The following is a 21,001-nucleotide window of genomic DNA, read 5'->3' as shown; positions in this document are numbered from 1 at the left end:
ACAGAGACACATTAGGTAAGATATGGTATCTGTCTTTATGGAATTTACAATCCATTATGTTACAGCAGGAGTGGGCAACATCTGGCCCGTGAAATCATTTGATCTGACCCTTCCAAAGCAATCATAGGCAATGATGAGCTGAAAGCTCCCACTGCTTGAGTTTTTAAGTTGATAATTTTGTATGGCCCACAAATGTTATAAATATCCAAACAGCAAAAGGATTACCTACCCCTCCATTATAGTAACAAATGTTTGTCAGAAATATGCTATCAGGTGACTTGCATTGATGGAGGGTTTGCTCTAAATATGACAAATCTAATATGACCAGTAGTCAGGTCATTAGTTTGGCCAAATGAATTAATGTAAGACATTGGGGAGAAGAGTAATGAAACATTTACAATGTGTGTAAGAACACAAACCAGAATATCTATTTACAAGTAGAGAAGAAGTCAAGTTGTTTGGGCAGAACTGTCAGAAAGGCTAAACTAGTCAGTATATGTTGTCATTATATTTAAAGGACACGGAAATATATTCTAAGAATTTAGCATCTTGGAAATTCAATCAGGGTATTTGAAGTTGTATCCAGTCTGTCTTAGGTCTATTTATTCCAACACATAATGTTTGCTGGACAGAAATGAACATAATTATTCAGACATAATATACAAAAATTAATTTCATTTGCATGTTTAGATATATAATCATTTCAAATTTCTCAAAAAAATTTCTTTTAGTTATTTCCAAATACACAAACAATCACCAAGCCTCTCCACCCCTTAAAAATGTTATCACTGTGACCTTGGTCAACAGAGCTTATTATGCCTTTTAAAATATATATAAAGAAGGTTGAAGAGCAGTGGTGGTGGGGAATGCTAAAAAGTCAAATAACTTACTTACTGGTATTTATTCAACAATTAATATATTATAAAATGTGTTTGCCACCTTTCCCCTGCCCCCACATCCAGGTCAAGCCATCTTTGCCATTTTGGAAACCTATTGGTCTAGATGACAAAAAAAATCCCAAAAATTCAAATTTCTTTTTGTCAATATAAGTATGTTTTTTCTCTTAAACTACAATAATCATTATCTTTCCTTCTTTAAGGTACTGAGGTGACAGCATTCCAATATGGCATCCTCATTTCATCACTGACAAAGATAGCTTCTGTTTTCTATCATCCTCTGTAAATGTTTTATGAATAAATTTGTACTGTAAATAGTTTTACCTTCCATCTCTCTCTGCCTGATGAGGTAATTTAGGTGTAGGAGACCAGGGAAATTAAAAAAAAAACAACAACACTTTCTGCTTCATTTTGGTGGCCTTTTGTAGTCAAATTTCTCTAACAAGTAATGAAAATCATAGTTGACATTTTTAATTGTATCCATTTTCCATAAGTGATACCTTACTTCAACAGGTTGTGATAAAGCTGTTGTAATCAAAATCACTCACTTCTTTTCATTTTATTATTTTCTATTAAATTGGGGTTTATTTTGATTTTTGTTCTAACTAGTACATGCAGTATGATTGCACAATGAAAGCTGATTTATGTAATAGCTACTATCTCTTTACCGGTTTCTTGCCAAGACAACTACATTTTAAATTATGTCAATAGGTACTTGCCACCTTCAGTGAAGCTGGAGTTTCTTTTTGAATAAATTATTCATGATGAACAGAAGTAAGTTTTCTCAGTAATTTACAAGCCATTAGCCTCTTTTACTCCTTAATTAAAAATCACATTTTCCAACATTTCTTTTCTATGATTATGCTTTGATAGTCCATGACTCTGATGCAAAAATAAGTTGATTTAGTTTGGAGTATTCTTTTGAATTCATAGTGATTGTTGACTTCTCTATCATGACCCTGAGAATCTGACTATCAGCCTTGGTACTCACACCTCATCGGTACTCTCCACCCTTCTGATTGATGGGCACAGTGGAAAGACTGCCAAAGCTTCCATTTTAAGCAGGGCCAGCCATTTCTTCCTTTCACACCAGCAACCCTAAATCACAGATACCTTCCCCACTCTACCTCTCTTTTCAGGTTATTTTTGAGTATTGTCTTCCCTCAATTAGAACTATAACCTTGAGGGTAGATATTTTTTCTTTTTTTCATATTTTTATCTCCAGTGCTTAGTGTGCACAGTGCCTGACACATAGAAGAACATTAATAAATGTTTATTGACTCATACAATTTCTTGATTTGTTTTCTACAAATAGGAAAACATTAATTGCAATTGTTTCAACAATGGTCTACTAGCTTACTCTCATACTAAACACTGAAAAATGCTTTCTTCTTGCCTTTGGACATTCAATAAGGCAAACTCCCCTGACTGCTTATCTGGAAATCTTTAAGTCATCTTCCATTTAGCCATAATTTCTTTATAACTTTTGCTTTCATGATTGGGAGTACTCAATAGAATGTAAGTTTTTGGAAAGCAAGTAGTCTTCTGTTTTTGTCTAGATTGTGGGGCAGCTAGGTGGGGTAGTGTAAAACACTGAAGTTCCAAAGATCTAGGCTAAAATCTAGCCTCAGACACTTGCTAGCTGTATGACCCTCGGCAAATTGCTTAACATCTATTTGCATCAGTTCCTCATTTGTAAAAAGGGGATACTCTGGAAAAGGAGATTGCAAACCATTTCATTATCTATGCCAAGGGAACTCCTCAAAAGGTCACAAATAGTAAGACATGACTGAAATGACTAAACAACAATAAAACAGAGTTGTGCACATAGTAGGTATATAATAATTTAATATTGTTTATGATTCAGTTTCTTTAGGAGGGTGGTCAATTCAGTTGTTGGAAGAAAACAAAATGAATTTAGAGACAGTCTAAGATCTCTGTGATCTTTAGTCTTATTTGCACTCTCTTTTCAGCCATTTGAGCATCACAGAAGATATTAATAGGACTAAGGTACACTTTGTATTTTTTGGCTGTTTCATAGATCAAGTGGCCAAAATCATTCCTAACCTGGCCAATTTTTTTTAAAGTTAATTTCTACATTCAAACTGGTTTCCAAACATTTTTGATTGGGCACAACATCAATAATGTATCTTTTTTTTTTTCCCCCTGGGGTTAAGTGACTTGCCCAGGGTCACACAGCTAGGAAGTGTTAAATATCTGAGACCAGATTTGAACTCGGGTTCTCCTGAATTCAAGGCTGGTGCTCTATCCACTGCGCCACCTAGCTGCCCCACCACATCAATAATGTAAAAAATGAGCATGTGTCCTCCCTATTTATATATTTCTTTATTTACAAATTAGATAGAAATATTATTGTATGGATAATTATGTACATTATAAAATTTAAACACAACAGTAATTTCAAAAAGATAAAATAACATTTGACTCCCTAAGGTCAATACAGAGTCACTGAAATTCACTAGATAGGGGAATGACATGCCAGATTTGCTATTTAGGAAAGTCAGTGGGACAGTTGTGGAAGATGAATTGGAAAGAAGAGAAGATTTGAGACAGGGAGAGAATAGAAGAATATCTCAAAAATCTGGGTAAGAAGTGGTGAAGGTCTGTGGTGACTATGCAAAGAGAAGGAGAGGAATGAGAAAAATGTTGTGGAGGCATAAAGGTTAAGTTTTGGCAACTGACTGAATAGTCAGAGATGAGAAATAGCACCAAAATTGTCAACCTGGGTGATGACAAGGATAATGTTGCCTTCAACATTAAAAGGTAAGTTTGGAAGAATTGTTGTCTCTTGTTCTTGAGGACCATGACATTAGGAGATGATGTCATAACATGTAAGTGAACCTTTTTAAGGTGGGGAGGGCTATGGAAAGTCACCAATCTACTTTCTCCTCCAGAGCTGTCTAGGTCCAGTGGAAAGATATAGATTGGGAGGAAGGATGGGTTTGAGGAGAAAGGGACAGATAATGTAATGATATCAGCTTACTCACATGGTGAGACTTATTAATCCCACCTAAAATGAATGGGTAAAAAGGGATTTTAAAACTTTAGATGTTGAGCTTTTAACTGTCTTCCTTCTGCTACTTCTTAATCTACATGGAGATATTATTTACTGTAATCACTTGACTCCTAAGAAGGCAGAATAAATAAAAAGCCTTAAGCTAAGCTCTTTCTTTAGCACATTCAGTGGTGGGTGGATAAAGTTCTCTCTCTCTACTGTAGCACAAAATGGGTTTTGTTCGGACTTGGCACGATTGTCCGAAAATACTAAACCATTTATACAATAATACCATTCAGCAATTTTAAAATTTGAGGTCTAACGTATTTTTCTTTTGCATAACTATGCTCTATTCCCCATCCTGAAAAGAGAATAATTAACTATTGATTTAAATTCTTCTATAAACATAAAGTTAACTCTGTGGCATCAGAAGTTTTAGGTTTGCACATTAAATACTTAAGATGAAATAAAGAATAGGGGATGAGATTTAAGACCAGAGAATTATATGTGAGTGCTTTGGCACAGGTAGACTTTAATAACATCTGCTGAACTTCATTTTATAATTAATCATAGAATTTAACAAGCCAAGCACAAGTGTTGCTCTTATGTTTTCATCCCTTTCACCTTCTGGCTTCAAACTGCTATCTAATATCTATGACCGGCAAGTAGTATACGTCACTCCTTAGATAATCTGTGATCTTTAATGTTTTTTTTGGTCATTCCCTTCTCTCTCTTCCCTTTTTCCTAAACAGCTTTCTTTCCCCCTTTTCCTATTGCCACTTTCCAACTATTAGTAAAGGTTTGTGAACTCTGATTTCTCCAGCCTTCTGCATTTTCCTAATGACTAATCAGGACTGCTTTTTCTCCTTTTGTATTCTATCTAACCAAGGAAAAGATTAGTTGCCATTAATGAAATCCAGCATGGTTGACTCAATTCTCACTGTCCTGCCCTGTGATTTGTAGACTACCATACTATAATAATTCAGACACAAAGATAAATAGTGGCTGAATCATTTCAGTGGCACATTGAATGCTGGATCTGGAGTCAGGAAAACCTCAGTTCAAATGTTGCTTCAGACACTTATTAGTTGTACAACCCCGCAGAACTCAATTAACCTCTATCTGCCTCAGTTTTCTCATTGGTAAAATGGGAATAATTATAATACCTACCTGCATTGCTTTGAGGATAAATTGACAACATATTTGCAAAGCATTTTGTAAATCTCAAAGTACTATATCAATATAACTATTATAGCAGCAGAGCAACTTCTAAATGATGTAAGTAGGCACATATTTACTCTCATACTTTATAGAAGAGAAAGGGGTTTCTAGAATTTGAAGGAAGAAGGTCTTCTTGAGTCATGGCCCATATAGAATTGGACAGGATCTCTGGGAGTGTTCTTAGAGTGAAAGACATTCTAAATATTTTCTAGCCTACACTAATATCATTGAAGAGATTAGAGAGCCTTGCAACTAGGGGTGAGACAGGGATCATGGAGATCAATACTACTAGAAGATCATAAGTACTAAGGCCAAAGTTATATGTATTCTTCCTGCAATGGGGGATTTTAAGACTTCTCTGGGTCTAATTCATACACATAGATCCAGAAAAAGAAATATTCAATTGATATCAGGCTACTGTTTATAATTAAATTAACTGGGATAGATTATTTTGTCATCTACTTTTACATCTGGTCCATTTTTAGGCATGTTTCAAGCAAAAAAATATAATCTGATCTAAAGTGACAAGACCTATACATTTAGTGTAAAGCTTGATTACCTTTACAACAATGTCCAACATCTTCAGGAAAATCTCATTGTAACCTTGTAGAAAAAAAATTAATTTCCAGTCTTATTTTGTGCTTGATGCCTGCTCACTACCAACAGTTGTTTCTCATTCACTTCATTACTACCGTTCACAACTTCAGAAATTAGGCTTCAGTTTCCTAACTATGAATAGATTTAGAGGTCAGGGAAATATTTTCTCTCTCCATTATCTCTCTTTGGTTTTGTTTGTTTGTTTGTTTTTTTTTTTTTTTTTAGAAAAGACTGCTCAATCAATAAACTAAGTCAAAATATATAAGCATTTGCTTCTGTTCATCTTCAGGTGTTTATTATGGGGGGAAAAACCACCAAAAGCACAAAATTCTGATTTAATTAGGTCGGTGTATTGTCCCATCTGCTGGGAAAGTCATTACTGATAATCTCCTGACTGAATTATATTTGAATCAAAGCCTTGGCCTGGGCTTTGATGAGCCATCCCTAAAACTCAGGGAAAAGTAATAACAAAAACTGTACTCCAATTTTTGAGAAACCACAAATAATGATAATGATGACAACAACAACAATAGCTACCATTTACACATCAACTTTAAGGTTTACAAAGGCAGTCTACATATATCATCTCATCGATCCTTACAACAACCCTCTGAGGATGGCATTATTATTATCCTCAGTTTACAAGTGAAGTTACTGGATCTGAAAGAGATTATCATTTGCCTCACACAACTATTCCAAGTCTGAAGCTAAATTTGAACTCAGATCTTCCTAACTAAGGTAGTACTCCATCCATTGAGTCATCTAGAGATGTAAATTTTAACTATTTATTTTAAGGAGTTCTTAGAAGTATGAATAACTGCACAAACTCATCCTAATCTAGAAGATTTCTATTCCTAGAAAAAGCCAGGCTTCCCTTTTTATTGTGTTGGTCAGGACCAACACAAGGGTGAAAACAATTGAAGTAGAACACACTGGATAAGGATTCCCCACTTCAATACCCAAACTGGCTAAAATAAGCATGAAGGCCAATTCCAATGGTCATGTGATGGAGAGAGCCATGGACTGTAGGGATTGTGTGTGGATCACAACATAGTATTTTCTTTGTTGTTGTTGTTGTTTGCTTGCATTTTGTTTTCTTTCTAATTTTTCTTGTGCAGCATGACTGTTGTGGAAATATGTATGGAAGAATTGCACATGTTTGACATATATTGGATTACTTGTTGTCTAAGTGAGGAGGTGAGGGGAAGGAAAGGAGAAAAAAATTTCAAACACAAGGTTTTGCAAGGGTGAATGTTGAAAACTATGCATATATTTTGGAAATAAAAAGCTAAAATAAAATAAACATGAAAAATAATTTTGAAAGTCAATAAGCATTCATTAAGTACCTATTACATATCAGGAACTGTTGTTAAGCTTTTGAGGAAAAAAAGATAAAAGAAATAAAGCAAAAGACATTCCCTGCCTTGAATCAGCTCAAATCTAATGTATAGAATGTAAAAGGGTGTTACAGTGAGGTCTTGTTGATTTGCCTTCATTTCTGACCCACTGCTGAACATCTTAAGAGGAAGACGTAACCAATCTGATTGGGCCCATTGCAAATTTCTATTATCTGACCTCATAAGAACCCCTACTAGGCAAGAAAATTCTTTTACTTTTCCCCGATTGATTACCATACTTCCCCAAATAGCAGTTCCAAGTCTTTTCTTCCTCAAGCTACATACACCACTATTTCATGATAATATTTCACAAAAATATTTGAAGCCATCACTTGACTCTGCGATTTCATACTTCAAATGATCTATCCTATTTTTATACCCCCTAGGTAAACCACTGGCCCTATTTCCTCTGTCCCTCCCCAAAATCCTGCTCAAGATACAGAGATCATCTCTTCTTTATCCCTCATTTTTAATCTCTCCTTAAACACATCCTTCTCCAATGACTTCATACACACTCAAATCTTCCTTCATGTTACCCTACCATATGCCCAAGCTAACATCCTGGATCTTCTTTTCCTTTCAAAGTTAAGCATCTAGTTCAAAACTGCTTATATTCCTTGCCTCCATGTTTTTACCAACCCATTTCACTCCTGAAAACTCTTGTCATCTGGCTTCCATCCTCAATACTTCTGACAATGCTTTCTTTGAGACTACCAATAATCTCTTTATTGATAAATCCAAGATCTTTTGTTTCAAGTAGCACACTTTTTGAGCTCTCTTTGGTTTTTGATAATGTTGGCCATATCCATCATCTAGAAACATTTTCTAAATCGACTCTTTATGACCCAGCTTTCTTGGTTTTTCTCCTATTTGTTTATTCTCCAGTGTCCTTTACTGGATTATCACTCTCCTCTTACCTATTAAATGTGAGTATACCCCAATGTTTCTATCCTGAACCCTCACCTCTTTCTATATCATCTTTCTTAGTTATCTCATTAACTCTTACAGATACATTTATAACCTCTAGGTATGTGTCTCCCAAATTCACACATCTTATGCAGATCTTCAGCTCTTCTATGGTTCACTTCCACTGGATGACCCACAGACATTTTAAACCCAATGTCAAAATAAAACTTATCTTTTCCCCTAAAAGCCATTTATCCCTCTTCCTATTTCTGTTGAGAACACTATCATTCTTCTAGTCACCCAAGTTCCAAAGCTAAGTTGCCTTCCATTCTTTACTATCCTTTGCCTTTTATTGTGAATCAGTTACCACGTCTTGTTTACTCCACATCCACAGCCTTTCTTCAGAGTCATCTCCTTTTCTCCACTCATACCACAACCAACTTAGTTTAGGCCTGCATCATCTCCTGGCTATGCTTTCATCTTAAATAGTCTCCTTTCTTCATTCATGTGTTTTCCCTTCTCAAATCTGTTTTCCACAGTTTCCAAAATTATATTCCTAAATCATGGTCATTCTTCAGGTTAGGAAGCTTCAGTGGCTCCCACACACCTCTAGAATAAAATATAAAGTCCTGTTTGGGGCATTTAAAGTCCTTAAAACCCAATTCTAGTCAGCTAATTCATATTACACTTTCTTGTGTACTTTATGTTCTAGTTGGACCTGTCTACTTACCATTCTTTATATGTTTTTCCATATCCTGTCTATATCTTTGCACACATTATTCACATGTATGGATGGCTTTGCCTCTCTACCTGTGCCTCATTTATTCCTTTTAATATGTAGCTCAAGTGCCACTTCATACCAGAGGCCTTTCTTGATTCCCCATGCTGCAAATCACCTTGCTACTATTTTATTTTTATATCCCATAGACTTATGAATTCTAAAACATGTTTAATTTTTTCCAATAGAATTTAAGTTCCTTGAGGGCAGAAATCATTTGACTTTTTGTTTAGGTATGCTCAGCACTCATCACAGTGCTTTCTGTACAGTAGGCCCTTAATAAAATCTTGCCTACTGATTGATTTTGTGATCTCAGATTTTTTTTTTTTTTTAACATCAGCTGGCAGACCTGTGGGCTGACACCATCCCCTTGTTAAACCTCCCTGCCATCTTCCTCACAGTGCAACCAGACTGGACTTTCAAAACTACAAAGCATCCTAGGTGAGCAAGTGATTGACACATGATTCAGCTTAAACAACTAGAAACCAAAGCACTCCCTGAATCCAAAACCCAGTGGATTATTTTTCTCTCTTTGGCTTACTGTCTAAATTGCTCTATTAATCAAGAAGCAACCCAGTGTAATACAAAGAATACAAATACATAGATTTGTAATCTAGTCCTGACTCTTTTTAACTAATTGTGTGAGCTTCAATATATGTTTCTACATCTGCAACATGAAGCTGAACTACATGATCTCAAAATTCTTTTTTTGGCTTTAATCTTCTACAATTTCAGATGTTTTAAGCCTTATTTTCAGTTTCTACATAATGGACTGACCTTTTTCCCAAATGGAAGGAATGATCAAAGAAATAAAAGGAAGAGGCCTAATGCATACCATAGATCTGCCCCTAAGTCAAAGTTCCTAAAAGAAGGTCTATAATTTTTGACCTGAACAAGTTGGCAGTGTTCCTTTACAATGTCACCCTTCTGATGAATTTATAGCAGGAAGTTTAAAGCAAAGATAAAAGAGGAAAAGAATTCTGAGTAATAAATGAACAATTCTCTAATTCAATCTGACTTGGGGTAACAGGGTTTTCATGCTTTCCAACAAAAGTCGACCTGGAGCAAAAAAGGTCAGAAAACCCTGGCAGCGAACCCAATTTTGCCAATGACACATGCTGATAGAATCTGGAAATAAGTAGTTTTGGAGACAGGGCCAAGAGAAAAGTATGCCCTTGGGGGCACTGCAAGGTTCAAACATTTAAAACTAGATTGCAAGCTGGAATTTCCTCTCCTCTTGGAGAAACCAGTACCATTTGTAACTAACCTTCCACTGGAAGTAGGAGTTGGGTATTTGAGAGGTTCTATCTAGTAACAAATACACCAACATTTCTACAGGAGGGAGAGCCACATATGAAGAGGAATTTATTTGAAGGCATAGAAAATACACTTTCCTCTTTAGGGAAAAAAAGAGACTTTAATCTAATCTAAGATATTGCTACAAATACTTGGCTAAATTTCAATTTTTAAAACATATCAGATGTTAAATTCTGGTTTTGTTCACTATTTGAAGAATTCCTGCTGTTAATGAAGAGATAGATTTAAAACAAAGGAACACAGAGTATCCAGTTTCTAAATACCACATCTTAATCACAGTTTAGCATTATGTAAGGGATCACAAATGTCTTGCTAGTTTGAGTCTGTGTTATTTCTTTCTTCACTCAAAATAATAATAAAAAAAATTCCCCAATAAAGGTCAACAGAAGAAAATGCAACAAGTTAGGTATGAGAAACTAAAGAAAATAGCTATAATCTAGTTCTGATTTATACTTTTTACTTAAGAATAAAGTTCTATAAATACTTTATTTAATTCTTTCCATAAATTTTTCTCTTTAAAATTCTCACAGAAAATTAATCTAGTAACAACCAAAAAACAATTGCTTAATCCCTATGTTGTTGCAACCATTGTGATTCATTTGGCTTTAATAAGTTTTATCCCCTGAGAAAATGCCATTCTGGTTATGGAATACATTTATTTTTTCCCTCTCTCTTTTCTCATCTTTTTGTCCCTCTTTTCTCTCTCCCTCTCATTTTTCTCTCTTCTCTCCTATTTTTCCTCTCTCTGTCTTTCTTTTGTCTCCTTACTTCTCTTTTTCCCCCTGTGTTTCACTCCCAGTTGGCAAGCTTAAGATTTCCATTATATACATTTCTTAAAAATTCTCACTATTATCATTCAGCCTTATAATGGGCAAATATTGGTACAATTAGGGATGGTGAGATTCAGACAAGGGGATTTGAATTTACAATCTAATCGACATTCCAGTTGCCAAAAGTCATAGAATAAAACAAAAAGATCTTTTATTTGAAATCTAAACCAAAGAATGAAAGCATTTCATAACTAGAAACAACTTTGATGATTATCTTGTAAATTGAAAAAATTGGATTAATGAAGAAACAGGCCAAGATCATAGAGCTCATTGAAAGTGAAACTAAGATTAGCACCTAGTACTCCTAATTTCTATTCAGCAAAACACAGTAAATAATAAGAAGTATTCTTTGAATGTATCATAATATGCTTTTGTGTAGACACATGTAGGCAGATCCCCACTCTCTGAATACCCTACTTATCAAACTGATGAGAAACCTCATGGTTCATTCACTCACAAGATAACAAGAAAAATTCTCCATGTACAAGAAACACAAGTTCCAGAACAGTAAAAAAAAAAAACAACAAACAAACAAAAACTTGGTTTGAGCATGAACCTTCACTGCTCCTCTCCCCTTGTCCTCCCCTATTTTAACCAACATCCTTTTCCTCAATCCTCCTCCCCTTTCCAACTCAAGTACTGAATACCAGCAAATGAGAAGTTCATTAACTAATTCATCCAAGAAATGTTTATGTTTGAGTGGTTACTGAGTGTCTAGCACAGTGGGGAATTCTGAGATACAATCCTTGCTTTCATGGATTAGTGGAGAAACACGACATTTATAATTAGAAAAAGTCAAAGTTAACAGTAACAAAGTGAAATAGGTAATAGTGCAAGAATGTTTCCAAATCTGAATTAATAACAATATCTAATATTTGCAGGACACTTACTATGTGCTAGACATTGTACTAAGTGCAATTTGATCCTCTCATTTATCTCATTTGATCCTCTCAATAACCCATGGCGGTTTATGGTTTATGCTATTATTACCTCCTTTGAGAATGGCCTTTGTTTTAGTAAACAGACATAATAAGACATCTTATATCAATTTTATGTGTCCTTATTAGGTCAATAAATGCTGAAAACAAAACACTGCAGATACTAGGCATCTAACACAGAATGAATACAAAGAAAAGGAAAAAGGAATTACCTTGGCACTCCACATTTGGATCTCCCCAGAACAGCTCTTGGCACTCATTACAAGTTCGACCTCCAAAGCCGGGCATGCATTGACACTGCCCAGTGAACTGTTATCAAACATACACACATACATATTAAAAAAAACACAAAAATTTATTTAGATTTTACTATAAAAGGATATTTTAGATTTTTAGTTAAGTTGGTGAAGAGAAAAGGGGGATTAACCTATCCACAAATAAATAAATAAAGATAATTGTGTTAAATGGATCCATTACAGATCTGTTACCTAAATTCAATTTGTCCTTCACTTTTTGTTCTTCAGTTGTTTTAGTCAGGGCTGATTCTTTGTGACTCCATTTGGGTTTTTTTTTTTTTTTTTTTTTTTAAGAAATAATACTGGATGGTTAAACATTTCCTTCTCCAGATTGTTTTATAAGAAGGAAATTGAAGCAAAGGGGATTAAAAGTGGCTTGCCCAGGGTGACCTGGCTAGTTAAGTATCTGAGGCCAGATTTGAACTCATGAAGATGAGTCTTCCTGTCTCTAAGTCCAGCAGTCCATCTGCTGCACCACTTAGCTGCCCTGTCCTTCACAACTGCCAGGAAAGCCTTTTATTCCTGTTGCCCTGTTTCACTCCCAACAGAAGATGCTCTCTCAAACCTTCTCTTCAAATTTTTCCCTATTCCAACCCTCTCATGTTAGTATTTTCCTCTGACTTTTCTATGAAAATTGAAGTTTGACCTCCCTTGTAAGCTTCTTTATGTCCATTTGTCCTTATTTCCCTGGATGATCTCCTGGAGATCTCTCCTTCTTTCATTCTTCAACCCAGATGAGGTAACCCTTCTTGCCAGACCAATCCCTTTCTTCCACTTTTTCTCTTTAAAAGAGAATTCATTAATAAATTATTCCTTCTTTCTTTTTAATCTTCAATTTCTCTTTGTTTCCTGGTCTTTTCCCTGATGCCTTTAAATTTGCCCAATCCATCCCTTCAAGGTACTGATCTACATTTAAATCCCTTGTCTTTCTCCACCAAAGCCCTAGGGAAAGCTAGGGAAACCAGATAACATTGGTTTTCTCCATCCTGTTTATTCAATATATTGCAGAGTCTTCTGACTTCTTCACTAAATTCTCTTAAATGCTCAACCTGGTAATTTACTCTTAATCCTCATCCTTCTTGACTTTTCCCCTTCATTTGACACTGCTGACCACCCTCCCTTTTAGCTATTCTCTCTCTTCTCTGTTTTTTTTTCCCCCTTGCTAACTCTCTCCTGGCTTTTCCCCTACCTATCTCACTCTAGTTTGCTATTTCTATCTCTATCAAGTCATTTTCACTAACTATAAGCATACCTTAAGGCTCAGTCCTCAATCAACTCCCTTATGCAGATGAAGCACAAATGTGTTGACTGGTGCTTAATAAATCTTATTAGTTTATAGATAAATAAATGGTGCCATTCCATTTATTGATTTAGGCAATCTCCTAGATCTGTAATCTTGGGTTTATCTTTGACTCTCCACTCGCCCTTACCTCATATCTGACCAGTTACCAAATCCTTGCCATTTCTCCTCCCACATCTCTTCTATTCAACTTCTTTTTACTTATACAACCATTGTCTTATAGAAGTCTTTGTCATCATTTGTCTAGACCATTGCATTGTTACTCTAATTAGTTTTTCTCACTTGAATATCTTTCCACTTTAATCTGTATACCGGAGAATCAAAGAATTTGAGAATCTGAAAATAAATCAGTAGTTACCTAGTCCAACCTAGCCACACAAATAGCCCATTATTATAACCTCCCTAATAAGTGATCTTCTAGTCTCTGAAAACTTCCACAGAGGAGGAACCCATCATCTCTTTAGGGGGCCCATATTTTTTGGCTTAATTATTAGGAAATGCTTATGTTTTGTTTTCTAGATTTGCCTCTTAGAACTTCCACTCATTGCTTCACATAGCTGAGAAAACAATTTCTTTTACACAGATGTGAGTTCAAATCCACCCTCAGATGCTTATTAGTTGTGTAAGCCTACACAAGTCAGTTTCCTCATGAGCTGGACAATGGCAAATCACTCCAGTATTTTTGCCAAGAAAACCCCAAATGAGTCATAAAGAGTCAAATGTGACTGAACAACAAAAGCAACCATATCACTTTTTTTCTCCTCATTCTAGTGGCTCTTTACTGATTCCAGGACATCACATAAATGATGTCTATGTCACAGAATCCCTCATTTCCTTCAAGATGCAACTCAAATACCACTTTCTTCTACATGAAGCATTTCTGGAACTAACTTGTATTTTTTATTTATACTTTTCATTTATTTACTTTAAATATTTTATATGAATTTATGCTATTTATATCATTTTTATACTTATTATATTTTAACATATTTATATATGTACATATTGTTTCCCAAGATAGAATCCCTAAGTAGGAATTATTTCTTTTATTTTTTTTTAACCTTTGTATCCTCAATGCCTAACACTGTATTAGATGTATTTTTAAGTTATTCAATTGTTTGGAGGTTTCTTGGCAAAGATACTGGAATAGTCTGCCATTGCCTTTTCTATTAGATGCATAATAGTTGCTTAATAAACATGCATTAATTTATTGATGAAATACAGAAACATGAATGCTTTTCTTTTACTAAGAAAGGCACAGTTTATGCTAGCTAGGAGAAAAGGTTATTTTCCTCTAAGTGTTAAGGAATCCAAATGGGATCTCAATGGTCAAGGCAGTCTTTCCCTATTGTGCTGTACTTTTGTTTACATCTATTCTCTGCCATGCTTTTATCCACATAAATCAAAGCTGGAATTGAAGGTCACCTTTGACTGTATTTGACTTGAAGAGTTTATTTTCAGTGTGTCTCTAGGAAACATGACACTATTGGCATGACAATGGATACAGATGTTTGGTCCCCTTTACAGCTGTAATAGAAATTTGATTCATCTGACCAGAATCAAAAAGCAATTCAGTTCCATTCAATATGAGGAGCAGCTTCCATTATAGCTCTTCAATACACACTAGTCACTATGGCATTATGATTTAGACCCAAGGGATGGCTCAGATAGGCACCTTCCATGAGCCACAATGATCAACAACTTCTGCCCCCTTACCTCATTGCAGGATGGGCCAAAAGAATGGGCAGCATCACAGCTGCAGGGTTCACATCCCATACCACTGGCCAGGTTCCAGGTATTAGGTGCACAGTGATCACAGTTCTGCCCAATCACATTTGGAAGGCACAGGCATTGACCAGTTATCTTGTCACATTGACAGTCAGAGCCATCACAGTGCTCCTGGACTGTACCCAGGTAATTACAAACACATTCTGCAAGATAAGAATAACAACAAAAAGGCAATGGAAAATAGTACTAAGCTTCAATAGTCTGATTCCTGTCCTATTCCCTGTAAATTCTTTTAACAAAACCTTTAAGATATAGGAGAAAAGTGAAGGAGAGAAGAAGTCCCTCTGACATCCCCATGTCAACAGGGTAAAGACATTGTAGGAGATGGTAGGGTTCCTTTATATACAATATGGATGAGATGGCCACTAAGGTTCTATGACAATTTGACATTCAGGCTCACTATCACTTCTAAATTTATTATTCTACTGTCCTGTGAAGTCTTTCCTAACTACCCCACAGCTGTCAAAATGATATTTCTAAAACAGAGGTGTAAGCATATCACTTTTCTACTCAAGAAGCTCTAGTAGCATTCTAAAGCCTTTGGGATAAAACTAGACTTGAGAAAGACCTTAGCTTAAAAAAGTCAAGGTCCCCCAATCACTCTGATTTATATTTTGTCTCTGAACCCAGATGCCTCTGGAAGAGAAAGTGGGGTTAGTGAAGGCACACAGAAAACAATTAATAGATGCTTTTTATTCACTAATTGAGTGACATGATTTTTGCATAAACAAATTTTGCAGTTTTGATAAACTGGTTTTGCACCATCACCAGCAAGTCAAAAAATGTTAATTACATGTTGGACATTATGGTAGAGGAAACAAAGAACAGGGGATGCAAATCAAAAAAGAAGCAAATGGCTATTAAAATGTAATAATTGTGAATGCTTGTGTTAGGTAGCAAAGGGAAGAATATAAATTATGTTTGTTGAAGTAGATAGGAACCTCTCAAGTTAAGTGTGCTTTGTTCCATATCTTCAAGGAATTCAGTCCTGCTGTTCCTTAACATACCAGAGATGTTTGTCTAAAAGCTAGAGCCTCGGGGGCTTGAGTTTAATAGCAACAGGAAATGACCATGGATAATCTCTTGATAAGAAGAAAACAATGAATTACAAGAGATGGAACAGGCACAAAGCCTGATGCTCTTTCATGGATGTCAATCTGATTCTGCCCCTTCAATTGAAAGATTCCAAATCATGAGTTGTCAGAAACCTTAAAAGTTTTTCTATTTGTTGTTTAATTTGTCCAACTCCTAATCAATCCAGTGTCTAACAGTGCATGGAACATAGTAGGTCCTTAATATACGGTTGCAGACTATCAACAATGATTCTGCTTCTCCAATACATTTCCTTCAAGAACTTGCAAGTTATTCCTTCCTGCCCAACCTATGCAAAATTTATCTGTGTCTTCCTATAAGTCTGATACTTCCTCTTACACAGAAGCACTTAATACTTTTTCACTCACTGATTCAGAGTGATGTACATTTTGCATAAAGCAAATAGAATATCCACCCAATAGAATGGATGACTTCCAAGTCTTCTGCTCATATCATCAAATAGAACTCTCAAGTTATCTATCAATTATCTCTCATTTTGTCTCATGATGACTCATAAATTTATAGTCCAAAAGCCTTTATTATAGCTATCATCTCAGAGGTATCATACTCAAAATGAAAACAATAAAGGAGTAGCATATCATCTTATTAAATAGCTACATAAGTAATACTTTCTTCCAAGCTGTCTAGCTCAGCCAATGGGATGATTGATTCCAGAGTCTTTGACATAGACCAGAAGATTAGGGTGAAAAAAGTAGCAAAATATGAATCACACAATTTTCTACATTTAAAAGAAATATTACTAGGAATATTAATTCACATGTGCAAACACATATTCCTTAAATAAATCAGTATCATACAGCTCCAATCCCTGAGGTCAGATTGATAACTGTTTTAATAAAAGCAGAGATTAAGATAGTATTCTAGTCTCTTACTTCTACAATCCTGCTGAAGCGCGTCTCCATAATATCCAAATTTGCAAAGCTGACAGTTTTCACCCTCAGTGTGATATAGACACTTGAGGCACCTTCCAGTCCCCTTGTCACAGGATTCTGGGTCAGTTGTGTCGATATTGTTATGGCACTGGCATGGCTGGCACACCCCACCAACATCTCCCGGGTTCCCAAAGTAGCCCGAGGCACACTCATCACATCTGGCTCCTGTTGACAAAAATAATCAAGAGCATTTCAGCAACTTCCCTAAAATGTTTGAGGGTCAGGATTATGTAATGATAAAATGTTGACAAAGATTGAGAAGCATACTTCCACCCTCAAGGAGCTTATCTTTTGTCACTGTGAATGTTCCCTTCCATTGAGGCAGGGGGCAGCATAAGAGTATGCTAAGTGTATTTAGTAATAAGAGAACTGCATTTGAAGTCAGAGGGCCTGAATTCAAATCCTGGCTCCTTCAATTCAATTCATATTCAATTAATATTTTTAATTGTAATTAATTTAAATTTTTATTTAATTTTTAAATATTTTTTAAAGTTAATTTTAATCTGATAATATGTTTAATTTTAGTGATAGATTGTACTTTTATGGAAAAAGACTTCTAAATTTAATCATATTCTTATTGTGAAGGGAAAATAACATGGCTTAACCTTACCATTCTACTAGTATTATCTACATTGAAATGTTGTGTTTAACAGATACGCAAAAGGAGATAAACCTTAGAAGATGTAGGATCATATGTTACAATATTTTAATCTAAGAACCTGCCAAGTAACTGGGAAACATTTCTATTTAAAAGCTTCAGGATTGTTAACAAGGAAAAGTGACATTGATGCTGAGTGTTTCCCCACAGGTATCTCAAAGCTACTAGTGTAAATATTTGCCAAGAGCTACACAAACACAAAAGTCCTGAGTGAAAATAGCTGCAAGGATTAAAAATGGGGGAAAAGGGGGAGTGGAGAATTCATTTTCACAGTGAGTGAGCTAAACATAGGTCTTATTTTAAGTAAGGCAGGTGAATTCAGTAAGCACCAAAGGATTATAGGTGGGAAGGACCTATGATACCATATATTCCAATGCCCTTATTTTGGAGATGAAGTCAAGATCCAGGGATGAGAGAGTGAAAACTGATTTGCCCAAAATCACAGAGGACCTTAGTGTCCTGAGATTTGATCCTAAGTCCTCTGACTCCAGAAGCTATACTCTTTCCATTAAGATATATAAAACAAAGGTCCAAAAACAATAAGAAAATGGAATATACATGACACACTGAGGCTGAATAATGAGCATGGATGGTCCCAGTCTCTTGCTTTTCCTCTTTTTTGCCTTCTATTGTGTACCAGTGACCATTTCATTGCTTGTTATCATTATTAGAGGTTGGCCAGAGGTAAGAAAAGGAAATGAAACTAAAATCCATTCCTCCTGTTGTTTAGTAACCACAGCAAAATATTTGATGGATTTGGGGACTATCCATAAGCTCCATGTCACTCCTGTTTTCTGTTATCCATTATTATTATGCATAATCAATGTGTAAAAATGGTAGAAGAATATTTCATGAGACCTTAATTTTTATTTACTATGAAAATGAAACTATCTGACTTTAGACAGGTGTGGTGGGCATATTTCACAAAAAATTTACCATTTTGCTTACTCTTTGCCTTTTCTGGACTACAAAGAAATACATGCCTGCCATTTACCTAGGTATCCAGGATTGCAAACACATACAAGCTGCAAAGTAATAGGATCTTGATAACAGGTATTGGCAAATTGTCGTCCACTTTCTGGACCATCTGGGCAGGGGCAGGGCCGACAGTGATCTCCTGAACCAATAATAGGGTCTCCATAATAGCCAGGCAAGCACCTAAAACAAGCATGAACCAGTTAGAAAAATCAACATAGCATTATAGAAACTGAGAGGAAGAAATGGCCTGTAATGCAATATTCTCATAGTTAATACAACTAGTTAAGCACTAGTTTTGGCAAATTCACTCTGTAATTTATTCTTTTGAAAGAAAAGCATATTGGACCTAAATAGCTCAAGAAAAAAATAGATGATAGGAGGCTGGTTCAAAGAATAAAAACATTCTATAAAATTAAGTGTTGTTCCAAAAGATCATGAATTGTACTATTGTAAAGGTATTTTCCTTGGCACTTAGGGTTATATGGTAGGAAAATCTGCCTAGATGCTGCAATTTTATAGTTATTCTTCAAAACTATTTTAAATAGGGCTTCCTAAGATCTCCTAAGTGAAATCTATTCAAATAGAACCTGGCAAAAACAGAAGTTAGATTTCCCTACATTCCCTACAGGGAAATCTGAGATCAGAGCTTCCCTGTCAAGTTCATAGGATTTGAACTCTGATTAACTTTGAGGATGAGGGGAAAAAAATAATGAGAAATTGGCTCAAACTCTATCTCAGAATTCCAAACATTTATTAAAATTATATTTTATCCAGACCTAGGCTATGATCTTCACTCCTCTCACACCCACTCCCAATCTCCCCCAGGCAAAATAAAACCCTTCATTATTTGAACATAAAATGGCAAGCATGAATAGCAATATCACAAATATTCACACAGGATATCCTTTCAAAAGCTATTCACAATGTGATTGGCTCTGAACTAGAATCGGAAAAGTCATTGCTGTTTTTCCTTTCAATGCATCCTTCGACTCCCCTTTCCCATCTGCACCCTCCTGCTCTGCTCTTCACCCTTTCTCAATAAAATAGGAACAATGAAAGAAACACATGTAGGAAATTTTCAAAAACAGCAGTCTTCCTCATCCGGCCTCTATGGACATGGAGAAATAATTAACTATAGGCATACATGTGCCTTTGTACACCATTGTTGAGTGAATAATAGCAACAATGATGGTGATAATAATAACTAGTATTTACATAGCACTTTTAGGCTTGCCAAGCACTTCACAATATCTCATTTTATCCTCACAACAATCCTGGGAGGTAGGTGATATTATCACCTGTGAAGTCCAGCTAACTCCTTTAAAGGTGTGAACTCTGAACTAGAGAACTGTTAAGTACCAGATAACTGACTTAGCACCTAGTAATAATCCTAACAGTCACCAATTTTCATATGAGGAAACTGAGGCAAAAAAAGTGACTTGCTCAGGATCACACAGCTAGTGCCCGAGATTTGATGTGAACTCAGGTTTTCCTGACTTCAAGTGCTCTTTCTGCTGTACCAACAGAAGAGAGGCAATATGCTTCAATGGACAAAGAGATGACCTCAGAATTAGGAAGATGTGGATTCAAGTCTGGCCTCTGACATATATTACTGACTTTGAATGAATCATTTAACCTTTTACTAACCCAATAATTGGTTCTTTTTCTCCCAGAAATTCTTTATACTAATAAATCACAGATACAGAGTCCCCCTAATTCCTATTTCTTCAAAAAGTATTTTAATATGAATAATTTAATTTGATCCTCACAACAATCCTATAATATATATGTGTGTGTGTGTGTGTATATACATAATATATATTATATATGTATATGTGTGTGTGTATGTGTGTGTGTGTGTATTGAGTTAAGTGGCTTATTCAAGATCAAATAGTTAGTAAATGGCAGAACTAGAATTTAGGTCTCTTAAGCACAAAATCAGGGGTAGGTCCAAGGAACCTACCACCATGTGATAATGAACCACAAGACAAAAAAAACAAAAACAAAAACAAAAACAAACAAACAAAAAAAAACAAACAC

The 21,001-nt window shown here is 35.5% G+C and overlaps 1 protein-coding gene across 1 annotated transcript in view; it reads right to left on the bottom strand.

The window, feature by feature from the left end:
- The window catches only part of LAMB1 (laminin subunit beta 1), an 88,122-nt gene that overhangs the window by 23,183 nt on the left and 43,938 nt on the right, over positions 1–21,001 (bottom strand). The window contains exons 21-24 of the mRNA XM_074268335.1: positions 18,978–19,141; positions 17,266–17,490; positions 15,209–15,423; positions 12,109–12,205 (exon numbers count right to left, since the gene is read on the bottom strand). Coding sequence (XP_074124436.1) covers positions 12,109–12,205; positions 15,209–15,423; positions 17,266–17,490; positions 18,978–19,141 — 701 coding nt within the window. The remainder of the gene's footprint in view (positions 1–12,108; positions 12,206–15,208; positions 15,424–17,265; positions 17,491–18,977; positions 19,142–21,001) is intronic.

Source organism: Sminthopsis crassicaudata, chromosome 5, assembly GCF_048593235.1.
Source record: "Sminthopsis crassicaudata isolate SCR6 chromosome 5, ASM4859323v1, whole genome shotgun sequence".
In the NCBI taxonomy this organism is placed as follows: Eukaryota; Metazoa; Chordata; class Mammalia; order Dasyuromorphia; family Dasyuridae; genus Sminthopsis; species Sminthopsis crassicaudata.
Note: the sequence above shows the minus strand (reverse complement) of the source record. Positions and strands in the feature narration are given on the sequence as shown.